This window comes from Tachyglossus aculeatus, chromosome X1 (assembly GCF_015852505.1).
Source record: "Tachyglossus aculeatus isolate mTacAcu1 chromosome X1, mTacAcu1.pri, whole genome shotgun sequence".
In the NCBI taxonomy this organism is placed as follows: domain Eukaryota; kingdom Metazoa; phylum Chordata; class Mammalia; order Monotremata; family Tachyglossidae; genus Tachyglossus; species Tachyglossus aculeatus.
The window spans coordinates 32,694,879-32,707,351 of record NC_052101.1 but is presented as its reverse complement, the minus strand read 5'-3'; the positions used below and the strand labels follow the sequence as shown (position 1 = coordinate 32,707,351).

The window sequence follows — 12,473 nt, the reverse complement described above, 5'->3', positions numbered from 1 at the left end:
TACAGTGCTCTGCACACAGTAAGCGCTCAATAAATACGATTGATTGATTACATATTTATTACTCTATTTTACTTGTACATATCTATTCTATTTATTTTATTTTGTTAGTATGTTTGGTTTCGTTCTCTGTCTCCCCCTTCTAGACTGTGAGCCCACTGTTGGGTAGGGACCATCTCTATATGTTGCCAACTTGTACTTCCCAAGCACTAAGTACAGTGCTCTGCACACAGTAAGCGCTCAATAAATACAATTGATTGATTGATTGATCTGTAGAGAAATCTCTTCAGTTCTCCAGCAGGAATTTGTCTGCCCTACTCTTTTATGATCAAGAACTCTCCCAGGGCTTCCTTGGCCAATTATGGCCCCAGATTCTTCAGTTCATTGTATCAGAAGTTTCCAGTATCAGCCCCGTCATATTGTATTGGAAGTACCCAAAGCTGTTCAGCTCAAAATCCATCCTGACCATTTGATTAGCAGCGGAACTATCATTGGGCCAGGAGGGAAGGCTACCCAACTCTGGTAGCCACAAAGAAGCCCAAAACAGAGGTAATAACGGGGCTGGAGCAGATTAGTGCTTTGCTGAGATTAGTCACTTTATGGAAGAGGGGAATGGAATTACCTTCTGCTTCCCCAACCTCCCAAAGCCCAGAAGAAGGGTTCCCAAAGAATGGGAAGAGCAGAGAGAGGGAGACCCATAGTGTGGGGTTTGGAAACAGGACAGAAGGGAACCCTGGTTTTCACATCAACATTTGGCGCTGAGACCTTTTCCTTCAGGGAAGATTGGAATGTCGATGCCTATACCAGGGCCCCAGGATGGTGGGGTTCATCCTTACATTGAGCCCAAACTTTTTTTATGGTATTTGTTAAGCGCGTCCTATGTACCAGACACTATTCTAAGAGCTGGGGTAGATACCAGGTAATCAGATTGGACACAGTCCATGTCACACATGTGTCTCAAAATCCACGTCCCATTTTACAGATGCGGTAACGGAGTCTCAGAGAAATTAAGTGACTTGCCCAAGATCACACAGCAGATAAGTAACCAGGATTAGAACCCAGGTCCTTCTGATGCCTAGACCCATGCTGTATCCGCTAATTTAAGGTAGCAGGTGTGAGCATCAGTCCAAATCTTGGATTTTAAGTCGAGGCTCTGTACTGGAGCAAGAGAGTAACCTTGCACAAGAGGTAAATGAGGTCCAGTGGCTCAAGGAAACCCTAGGTTCTTTATAGAGTGGAGAATAGGGGACATAGCCATTTAAAATGAGCAAACTTTCCAGATGCGTCATTACAAAATACATTTTGATTGTAATGATGACAGTGGAGTATTGACAATTCATCACATAAATGAACTAAATTGACTTGATAATTGTGGCAAAACAAGAATTAATTTGTAAGCCCATTTTGGTAGTGAGATGTTAAGATAAATAATAAGATTTTTTAAATTTACATTTTTTTCGGGTTGAACCTTAACTGAAAATATGATTTAAGGGCTAGAAATCAGATTGTGGGTGTAACCCTAAAATCTTTACCTTACTAATAGACCATGAGTGAAGCATAAATTAGAAATCTCTTGCAGAAATTAGTGAGTCCTGCGTGGTCTTCTGGTTTGGCTGCTCCCAGGTGAGGGGCTTCGGGGACCTCACTACTGGGTCCCTGGCAGAGGCACCTGAGCTCCAACCTCTTTAATCAGTCATATTTATTGAGCACTTACTATGTACAGAGGACTGTACTAAACACTTGGGAGAGTATAATACAACAGAATTAGGAGACATGTTCTCTGCCATGGCAAACTACAGTCTAAAGAATCAAGAACCACTTGATTCATTTTCTTTGATGACCTCAGATTCTCAGGTCCCGTCCTATAACGTAAAAGCTAATGTTGGCTATAAAGACAGTCAGTCTCTGGGGTTTTGGCAAGTGAACCTCTATTATTAATAATAATAATGGTATTTGTTAAGCACTTACTATGTGCAAAGCACTGTTCTAAGCACTGGGGAGGTTACAAGGTGATCAGGTTGTCCCTTGTGGGGGCTCACAGTTTTAATCCCCATTTTACAGATGAGGTAACTGAGGCACAGGGAAGTTAAGTGACTTGCCCAAAGTCACACAGCTGACAATCGGCAGAGTTGGGATTTGAACCCATGACCTCTGACTCCAGAGCCCGGGCTCTTTCCACTGAGCCACGCTGCTTCTCCATTATTAGAGGAGCAACACAGCCTTAGTGGGGAGATCGCAGGCCTGGGAATCAACTGAGTTCTAATCCGACTCTGCTAATTCCCTGGTGTGTACCTTGGGCAAGTCACTTAACTTATCCATACCTCAATTTCCTCATTGGTAAAATGGGGAGTCAGTGCCTCTTCTCCTCCTACTTAAACATGCAAGCTGCGTGCAGGGCAGGGACTGTGTTTGACTTAATTGACTTGTATCTGCCCCAGTGCTTAGAACAGTACTTGACACATAGTAAGTGCTTAACAAATACACTAATTATAATGATAACAATAATAATAATAATAGGAGTCTCTTCTCTCAAACTCTTTAGAGATCCATCGACAAGGCCGAACTTATGGTTGGCCAGGATATTGAACTTACTAATGTTTTCACCGAGCGAATGACTTATCAATCAATCAGTCGTATTTCCACATTGTTCCTACCAACAGCTCTACTTGTTGCCTGCTCACTTCTTTTCTAAGGTGGAGTAAGAGTGCGAGATCCTGCTGAAAACAGCCGCTCCAAGACTTTCCATCCTTAATTCAGTACAAATCAGTCTCTCCATCCCACTGAGCGCTCCCCAAACCAGTATGTCCCAGTGAAAAAAGGGGTAGGTGTGCCTCATCTCTCCCAAAGTTTCAAGTGGAATTCAACTTCATCTCCAGACAAGGGAATCTCTCGTACATACAGTCACAAACACGCCATGGTGGAAGGAACCTATTTGTTTGGGAGAGTTGAATCCACACAAGGAACTGCAACCAGGAGAACTCCTCTAGGCCCGAGGAACCCTCCACAAAGGCTCAAAATGCCCTTGGATTCCTGAATTATAGCTGCCCCTCACTTATCGATGGACAGAGATCAGTTCCAGGGCTTTCTAGCTGGTATCTGATTTGTTATGTGTTTTTTCTTGCAGCAGCTGCAGGTGGTACCTTTATTCGGCGATATGCAGATAGAACTGGCCAGATACATTAAGACCAGTGCTCACTATGAGGAGAACAAATCCAAGTGAGTGCCTGCCGTAATGTCTCTTGGCTTCTGTGTGTTCTGCCAGGGCAGGGGGCATGATGTGTGTGTGTGTCTGTTTGTATGTTTGTACATTCATGAATGGGTGTGAGTGTATATACCTGACACCCATATAAAAGGTTGTACAGGTAAGGATGTGCAGAGGCTACAAGAGTGATCTTGTCTTGTAAGTGAGAACGTGTGATTCCAGAGGCTTGGGGGCATATGCATGTGAAGCCATTCACACTTACATGCATGTGTCCCCATTTGTGTGCCTGGGAGTGTGTGGGCAGGCGTGCTTGTGAGTATGCTCTGGGCATTTTTTTATCCACTCTTTGCTTCTAGGATGCAAAATTGCTCAGAGCATGACCATAGCACCGCTTATGCCTGCGAAACACCCTCTGTCCCTGCGTTTGGAAAAGTGGTTTAAGAGAAAGAGCCTAAAACAAAGTGCTTTTCCGCAGCAGTTTCTTTAGAGAATGGGCGTTTCCCATGTTGGTCAGTTGGAGTTTGATTGAAAGTGTTCTCGGTGTAGAAGATCAGGTCTGTTTCTCCTGTTCCCTTCTCAGAAGCTGTTATGTCTCATTGCGGTCTAAATAATAGTACGTTTAAAATGGATTTGAAGTTCTCAGCTTAGTCCACCTCACAAAACAATCACATATTCCGCACAGTGTTGCACAGTTGTCAGTACTGCTAAAAGCTGAGCTCTGGCTGTCCAGGGAAGCCCATGTAGGGCATCTCAGGCCTCCCAACTGGCTTTTGCTGTGATACTAATCAGTTTTGCTCAGCAAAGGGGTTAATACGGTAAGGAATTCAGTCTCTCCTTAGCTAAAACTAAAAGCTAAAGCTAAAACTGCCCACTGAACAATCACATTGTGCATTGAGGTTTTGTGAGATGGACGCTCACCCTCATATGCTGAGCTGAGAATGTCAAAATCAGATCACCCCTGTGTACAGGCAGGAGCTTGGTGACTTGCTTCCGACCTGCAGGCTGGTCATGTCTGTAACAAATACAGCGCTATGTAGTTCAGAAAGAAACAAAAGAGAAGCAGAATGGAGTCCACCTACTGCTTACTACCTCTACGACCCCAGTCGTGCTTGCAAGGTGAGACAATATAATCGGGTAAAAAGAGTCTGGAAATCAAGAGACCTGGGTTCTAGTCTTAGCTCTGCCGCGTGACCTAAGCAAGTCACTCTGTCTCTCTGGGCCTCATTTTCCTCACCTGGAAAGTGGGAATAATAGTATTTGGCTCTCCCTACTTCTCAGGGGTGAATTGAGATCAGTGATTTGAAGTCATTATGGCGAGTAAGAAGTTCCGTTCAAGGCAAAGTTACTATTTTAAATGTAGTGAAATAGGGCTTGCTGGCTATGGTTTTTGTGCAGTTCAGGTCACTTCACCATGAGAATTGCAGAATGGGTTAATGGTGGTCAGGTAAGCAGATCCATGGTATGGGCTTCCTTTCATGCACCTTCTGATTGGCCTGGGAGTGTGCACAATTGACAGCTGATGCCCACAGGTTCTGATAGCTCTGCCTTTCCCTCAGCACCCGCCCCACTAGCCTGCCTAGACTGTGGGGATTGCCTGAGGGACCCCAAAGATGAGAGCCAGGTGCGAAGGAAGAGTGTGTGAGGGAGGGAGGGAGAGGAAGGGAGGGAAGAAAGCCTAAATGGTCTCCTGTCAGTCAGGGGACCTGGAGACATAATGGGTCTTGGGCAGGCTTGCCGATAGGTGTGCTGTCCTATTGGATCGTCGCACCTACAGTGATGCAACTCTGGAATTGCGGAATCCAGGCAGAGACAGATGTTTCAGTGGAACGTTTCATCTGGGAATAATGCCAGTGCCTGTTGGAGGCACAGACTCGGAGTCAGGAGGGAACTCTGGCCCCAATTACCGGCTGATTCTCATAGGTCAGGCTCTCTCTTGCCCTCTTGGGAGTTGAGAAAGCAGGAAGAGTTGCGTCCTCATCCCAAGAGGCTTTCCAGAACCTGTTAGTGACGTCCTGTCGGTGTGGTGTCTGTCACGGAGGTGTGCTCCCCTTCCACTTTGACGGTGGGTGCCGGAACAGCCGGGACCCAGGTTCTCCCCCTCTGGCCCCACTGCTCCAGCTGAACGGCTCCTGCCCAAATCCAGGCGTGTCTCCAGCATGGGGTTGGGGATGGAAGGCCTGCATTACCTTCACCCAAACACCAGAAGCTGAGCTGTTTGCAACCTGGAGAGTGGCTGTGGAGAGAGCTGGCCGTTCCTCTCCCTCCTCCTGCCCACCTGGTAAGTAAAGGAGCCATAGCTGCTAGGAGGTGCGTGGGCTCGATCCATTGAGGAGGATGGGCCAGGCTGCAGGGAAGCTCTGGACCCAGGAATCGTCTCTCCCAAAGCCCCTTAGAAGCCAGCGTCGAGGGATAGATGATCAACCAGAGCCACACATCCCCAACTTGACCATCCTAACAATCCGTCAGGCTGCTAAGGCTGTGGATAATTGTCCAACAGTCCGAGGTTGCCAATGTGGCAGAGTGGTAGAAGGAGCAGCTGCGGAGCAGAAGGTCGCTGGCCCTCCCGTACGATGTCACTCCACCCTGTCTGCTCAACCCCCCTGCCTTTCTGCCCAGGTGGACCTGTACCCAGAGCTCCATCAGCCCCCAGTACAACATCTGCGAGCAAATGGTGCAGATCCGAGACGACCACATCCGCTTCATCTCTGAACTCGCGCGGTACAGCAACAGTGAGGTGAGATCGGGGCAGAGGCTAATGAGATGGGGTAAGGAGGGCGTGAAGCAGTCAGCAGGCTGCCCCGCTGCCTCTGAAAAATGGAGAGAATAAAGAGACAGAGGCACAGAGCAGAGATACATATGATAGAATGTGACACAAATGAGAGGCAGTGTAGCCTAGTGGAAAGAACATGGACCTGGCAGAGGATTTGGGTTCTAATGCCAGCTCTGCCACTTGCATGCTGTGTGGCTTTGGACAAGTTACGTAACTTTTCCATACCTCCATTGCCTCATGTGACAGACTGGGTGTTCAATACCTGATCTCCCTCATACTTTAACCGTGACCACCCTGCGGGACAGGGACTGTGACCATCTTGCTAGAGAGAGGCACCAGAGGAAGTCATGTCTCCATGTCTCAAGCCTAAACCTCTCATCTCATAATCCACTGTTTCGCCATCCTAGCGGGGGAAGCTTTTTCTTAAAACCAGCCCAATCTTGGTTGCTGCAATTTAAGCCCTGCACTTTTTTTTTTTAATTTGGTGTATGTGTTTTCTGTATCTACCCCAGTGCTTAGTACAGTGCTTAGTACACACTAAGCACTTAACAAATGCCATTTTAAAAATCCATATAGAGAAGATATCTGTTTTTTGATTGCCGGGAGATACAAGTTCCATAATTTCCTAGTGAGGTAGTTATGAGTAGAGGGAAGCCTCACGATCTGGCCACTATCTGGAATGAGGAAGGAAGTGACACAATCTTTCCCTGGGATTTAAGAGTTGGTCAAAAGGAGAAATTTCTATAGAAGCTTTTAAGATTTCTTGATGGTTATGTTTGAGGGCCAAATATCCTATGAAATTGTCGACTCGGGTCTTCTATTTGTGCCCCTTTTTGAGATCACAAACCCACCTGAAATAGAAGTTAAATCGGGAAGCAGTGTGGCCTAAGAGACTAGAGCCCAGGCCTGGGAGACAGGATTTGAGTTCTAATCCCAGCTCCGCCGCTTGTCTACTCTGTGATTTCGGGCAAGTCACTTAACTTCTCTGTGCCTCAATTACATCATCTGTAAAATTGGGATTAAGACTGTAAGCCCCACTTGGGACATGGACCGTGTCCAACCTGATGAGCTTGCATCTATCCCAGCGCTTAATACAATGCCTGGCACATAGTAAGTGCTTAACAAATACCAAAAAAAAAGGTTAGTGTAGGTAGTGACACAAAATGCATTGAGCTCATGGGGTGCACAGGACCCCATACTGGGATTTAAATGGAAGTTAAGGAAGAGTCTTGTTCCTTATCAACTCCGGGACAGCCCGGAGGAAGGTTGCCTTGTTGCCCTGAATGGCTTGTCGGGGGATATTCTCCAGGTGGTGACGGGCTCAGGGCTGGACAGCCAGAAATCTGACGAAGAGTATCGGGAGCTCTTTGACCTGGCCCTGCGGGGGCTGCAGCTGCTCTCCAAGTGGAGTGCCCATGTCATGGAGGTGGTGAGTACCGCCTAGGAAAAAAATCAGGCTCCCTCTGTCCCCTTTTGGGGGTTCTGGTGGTCATTTCTGTTCTGCCTCTCTCCTCCTCCCAACCCCCACTTACAGTACTCTTGGAAGCTGGTACATCCCACAGACAAGTTCTGCAACAAGGACTGTCCAGGCACCGCAGAGGAGTACGAGAGAGCCACTCGCTACAACTACACCAGTGAGGAAAAGTTTGCTTTTGTGGAGGTGAGTGTGGTCTCCGCCCCTCCTCATTCAGTGCAGGTTGTGGCTAATATATAAGGGGAATGAAAAGTCATCTCCTGAGAGCAGTATGTTCTGGGACCGACACATCAGAGAATCAGAAGAATTTTTCCTGAAATGGAGCAAGTCAGTTCCCTAACTGAGCCCTTCTATGGCACTAACTCTAACCCTTACCTATCCTTCCTTCAGGTGACCGGTATAAATACCATTCTGCAGTCGATTTCTAATGTTTCTGGTATCTTGTGGAAAATGATTTGATCAGCTGGCACCTGGAGTGCCATTTTGTTATCAATCAGCAGGCTAATATCTGTTGATTGCCCATACCGTGCTAGGTGCTCTACCAAATCATCCACCCAACATAATCTCAGCCCAGAAGAACTTCCTAAAGCAAAGCCTTTTCCCAGTCAGTCAGTCAGAGTGTTTGTAATACACAAAGAGCATGACGCTGGGCGTCAGCAGATCTGGGTTCTAGTCGAAGCACTGTCCCTGTTCTGCCGTGCGACGTGGAGTCGATCACCTGTCCTCTCTGGTCCTCAGTTTCCTCGTATAAAATGGTAATAATTGTGCCTGTCTCTGCCTCACATGATGTTTGGAGGATAAAATGAGATAACTGATGTGAAAATGATTTGCAGTAAATATGTAATAAATACTATTCCTCCTACTAAAAAGTATTTTGCAAAAGTAAAATACCCTGACGACGAACAAGATTTTACTGTGGGCAGACCACAGTACTCCTCTGTGAAGAGTTACAGAGGAAGAAACCGACACAGTCCCCTCTGGTCTCCTCTGTGAAGAATTTACAGTTTTGCTCAAGAGGAAAAGAAGCACAATCCAAAGACCCACAATTACTTGTGAAATAGAGTGCTTGGAGATATTGGCTTTGCAAGCCCATGCCCCCATTTGGCTGGAAAGCCTGTGGCTGTGGCTTGTTAGCAGTCCCCCACTCCCAAGGGCTCTCAGAGTTTTTTCTACAAATAACATTAACCCCATGCTCTTCCAGCCTTTGTGTTCAGTGGCGGCCTGCCTGAATTTATCCATTAACACAAACTGCTGGAGGCTTCTTTCCTTTGGGCAATTTGCTTTGATTAGAAAATATGAGCCCCTTTCAGAGTTCATGCCTTTTTAGTTATCGGTGGGCCCCATGTGGCGTGTGAGAGACACTTTATATCAAACCGACTGAGCTCAAAGCAAATTAGGTTCATTGGGACTCATTTCCAGCTCATTAGTGAGAATGACTCACAGAATTTGTTTTATTTGCCCCTCAAGGGTAGTTTTAACCTTTTCTCTCCCCACAGTTCTTTCCAAGTTTCTCTTGGATTGCCCTGCACACATGCATGCATCGGCATACACTACACACACACACAAACCCCCCAACACACATATTCTGTGTACATCTGGACCCTAACTAGCCTAATCCCTCAAGACAGCAGTCAGTGCTCAGAACAGGGGGACTGGCAACATGAAGCTGGAATAATAATAACAATAGTATTTGCTAAGCACTTACTATGTGCCAAGCACTGTTCTAAGTGCCGTTGTAGATACAAGGTAATCAGGTTGTTCCAAGTGGGGCTCCCAGTCTTAATCCCCATTTTACAGATGAGGTAACTGAGGCACAGAGAAGTGAAGTGACTTGCCCAAAGTCACACAGCTGACAAGTGGCAGAGCTGGGACTAGAACCCACAACCTCTGACTCCCAAGCTTGTGCTCTTTCCACTAAGCCATGCTGCTTCTCTACAGAAAAGGTTTAATAACCTGACTGAACCCATATTGTTCTGGGACCTGGATAATAATAATAATAAGGCAGCACGGCAAAGGGCTTCGTTCAGGCCAGGGCTGTTGGTGGCACTGGATTGCCCACCTTACCTTGCCACTGGCCTATGGGAGCTTCCATGAGGCCTCCAGAGCAGTTAGGGGATGGGGGGAAAAAGCCAAATATGCTGAATGATAGAGCTTCGGGATTCCTGAGACAGGCTCAGAGCAGGCCTGGTGGTACATGGTGTCATACGCTCTGCCTGGTGAAGTCCCCACCCCTTTTAGCTGGGCACTTATCACTAGGTTTGCACTAAGAAGATTTAAACTCAAGAAAAAAATTTCTAAAGGAAATACCCTTCCAAAATCTTCCAAAAGTAGGATATACTGAGGCAGGGACAATGGCCCAAAAAGGAATCACATGATTGGTGCAGGTGGTTCAACCTTGGATTGGTCCCCAAAGTGGATGGGTGTGTGAGTTTATGGGTCTCTTTCTGCTTTTCCTAGGTGATTGCCATGATAAAGGGCCTCCAGGTGTTAATGGGACGGATGGAAAGTGTCTTCAACCAAGCCATCAGGAACACAATATATGCGGCCCTGCAAGACTTTGCACAGGTGACCCTGAGGGAACCCCTGAGACAGGCAGTGAGGAAGAAGAAGAATGTTCTCATCAGGTAAGTGACCTGTCCTGAACAGTGGGAAGAAGGAGGTCAGATCCAGAAAATGAATTTGGCTGACAGCTCGGGGAGGGAGGAGGAGGAGGAAGCAGGCAGAGGGGAGGTTTCTGGAGAGTAATGAAATGCATACACCACCGCATCCTGTTCTATGCCCTGGGCATGGCCATTTTTGGTTATGCAGACAGACACTCAAACGGCATAGGATGCTTCTCTCCAGTTAAAGAGTGTGGCCTTCCCCATCCCAGTGTCCTGCAGGCAATTCGGAAGACCATCTGCGATTGGGAGGGGGGGCGAGAGCCCCCCAATGATCCTTGCCTGAGAGGAGAGAAGGACCCGAAAGGTGGATTTGAAATCAAGGTCCCTCGCCGAGCAGTAGGACCTTCTAGCACACAGGTATGCGGCGCTCGACCCCCTGAGTCTCCTCGTGTGTGCCTCTGACCGAGCGTCTGTTTTATCTGGGGGAGGACGAGGAAGGGCAGGGGTGACAAACTAGGTCTGTCTCAGCAAAAAAGCGAGGGAGCCAATGGAGGCTTGTTGATTCTGCTGCTACTCCTTGCCATCAGTTCTTCTGTCTGAGCTCACCCCAAGGCCCTCCTAGGCCCTCTGCTCTGTCCCCAAGGATCAGGGAGCGTCAAGAGCACAGTAAACTCAGGTTCCAGCTGCCTCCTTCTCTCTTGGCCATATGGGGGCCCAGGACACTGTCACTCACTCCCCCACCCCACCAGATCCTTGATTTTTGTCTTTAAGATCAGATTACGCCAGCATCTATAATGCCTCCCTTGGAGCCTAGTTTATTCTTTGAAGTAAAACTTTTTAACTAATCGTATTATAAATTATCCTATTTGTAAATTGCACATCAGGTTATATATGTTTGGGTATACATTGTGCCCATTCACAGTCTTCCAATAATTCATATCATTGTCTCTCTTATGAGTTGAAGGGTACTTTTTTATAATAATGAAATAGAAAACATTTCCTCCGAGGCCTTCCCAGACTAACGCCCCCCCCCCCCCCCCCCCCCGCCCCCTGCACTCCCTTCTGCATCACCCTGACTTGCTCCCTTTGTTCTTCCCCCCCCATCCCCAAGGCACTTAGGTACATATCTTTAATTTATTTATTTGTATTGATATGTCTCCCCCCTCTAGACTGTAAGCTCCTTGTGGGCAGGGAGTGTGTCTGTTTATTGCTGTATTGTACTTTCCCAAGCTTGTAGTATAGTGTTCTGCACACAGTAATCACTCAATAAATACAGTTGAATGAATGAATGAAAACAAAATGCTACTGTTACTCAAATGAGAACAGATGGAAGCTACAGAAAGTATGAAGAAGAATGTCATGGCGATGAGAGCTGTTTAATTGTAAAATGGATTACCAAAGAGGGTTATAGAAGAACCTCCTTTTCTTGGGACTTTATAAATAATATGAACACTCATCAGCCTAGGCTGGTTTAGATGTAGCCTGTTTTATATGTGGGATGGATGACTGACCTCTGACAGTCTCCTGGTCTTCCCTGTGGTTTAGCATCTGATGGGAAATGTTTCTCACATCCTTAATAGTTGGGACAATCCAGAGAACAAAGGCAGTAACACTGAAATCCTTCTCCTTTCCAGAGAACAAAGAGAGTACCACCGAAATACTTCTCCTTCTGCCTTGAAAGCACTTTAGAAACAATAGCTAATTGCTAATTAAACCTCTTGGGAAATTAGCAGTATTAACCATTTCATACCTCAGGAAATTGGTAGGTTTTGGTAATTTGGAAGAAGCCACAAGAGGGAGCCCATGTCCTAGCTGGGATTAGATTTTAAAATTCACAGTTGCTCAGAGACTCAGATAGGAACTCTATAAAATGGAGTGTGAATTCACCAGTCCCTGCCTCCTCACTTACCTCCATCCCTCCGCCCCATCTTCCGTGAAGGTCACTTGGTTCAGGCCCAGCTCCAAAGCTCAGGTCCAAACTGGAGGATTTGCCTCTATTTGGAAAGCCCCAGATGGGCCGCCCCTGTCTGACGCTTGGAGCTCCTGATCCTGATTTCACCAGCGCCTGCCTCCTCTCTTACCTCCAGCCCCTCACCCCATCTTCCGTGAAGCTCACCTGGTTCAGTCCCAGCTCCAAAGCTCAGGTCCAAACTGGAGGATTTGCCTCTATCTGGAAAGCCCCAGATGGGCCGTCTCTGTCCCAAGCTTGGAGTTCCTGATCCTGATTTCAAGTTTCCGTTCCCGTCTTCAGGGTGAGCCAGGCCCAACTAGAGCAGACTCAAACCTCCATCATGGTCTGAGCACTGCTGTGATCACCCCAGGGGCTTCCAGGGCTCTGACTATCCTAGGGTCCTATAGGCTGGGGTTGTCCCCGACCTGATTCATGAATAGGGAGTGGAAGTGGTTTGACCTTAGGCGTCAAACCTT

The 12,473-nt window shown here is 47.0% G+C and overlaps 1 protein-coding gene across 2 annotated transcripts in view; it reads left to right on the top strand.

The window, feature by feature from the left end:
* CYFIP2 (cytoplasmic FMR1 interacting protein 2) overlaps window positions 1-12,473 on the top strand; it is a 95,663-nt gene that overhangs the window by 33,104 nt on the left and 50,086 nt on the right. For both annotated transcript variants that reach the window (XM_038772329.1, XM_038772330.1), the window contains exons 10-15: window positions 3,122-3,213; window positions 5,816-5,933; window positions 7,279-7,398; window positions 7,504-7,629; window positions 9,901-10,067; window positions 10,316-10,463. In XM_038772329.1, coding sequence (XP_038628257.1) covers window positions 3,122-3,213; window positions 5,816-5,933; window positions 7,279-7,398; window positions 7,504-7,629; window positions 9,901-10,067; window positions 10,316-10,463 — 771 coding nt within the window. The remainder of the gene's footprint in view (window positions 1-3,121; window positions 3,214-5,815; window positions 5,934-7,278; window positions 7,399-7,503; window positions 7,630-9,900; window positions 10,068-10,315; window positions 10,464-12,473) is intronic.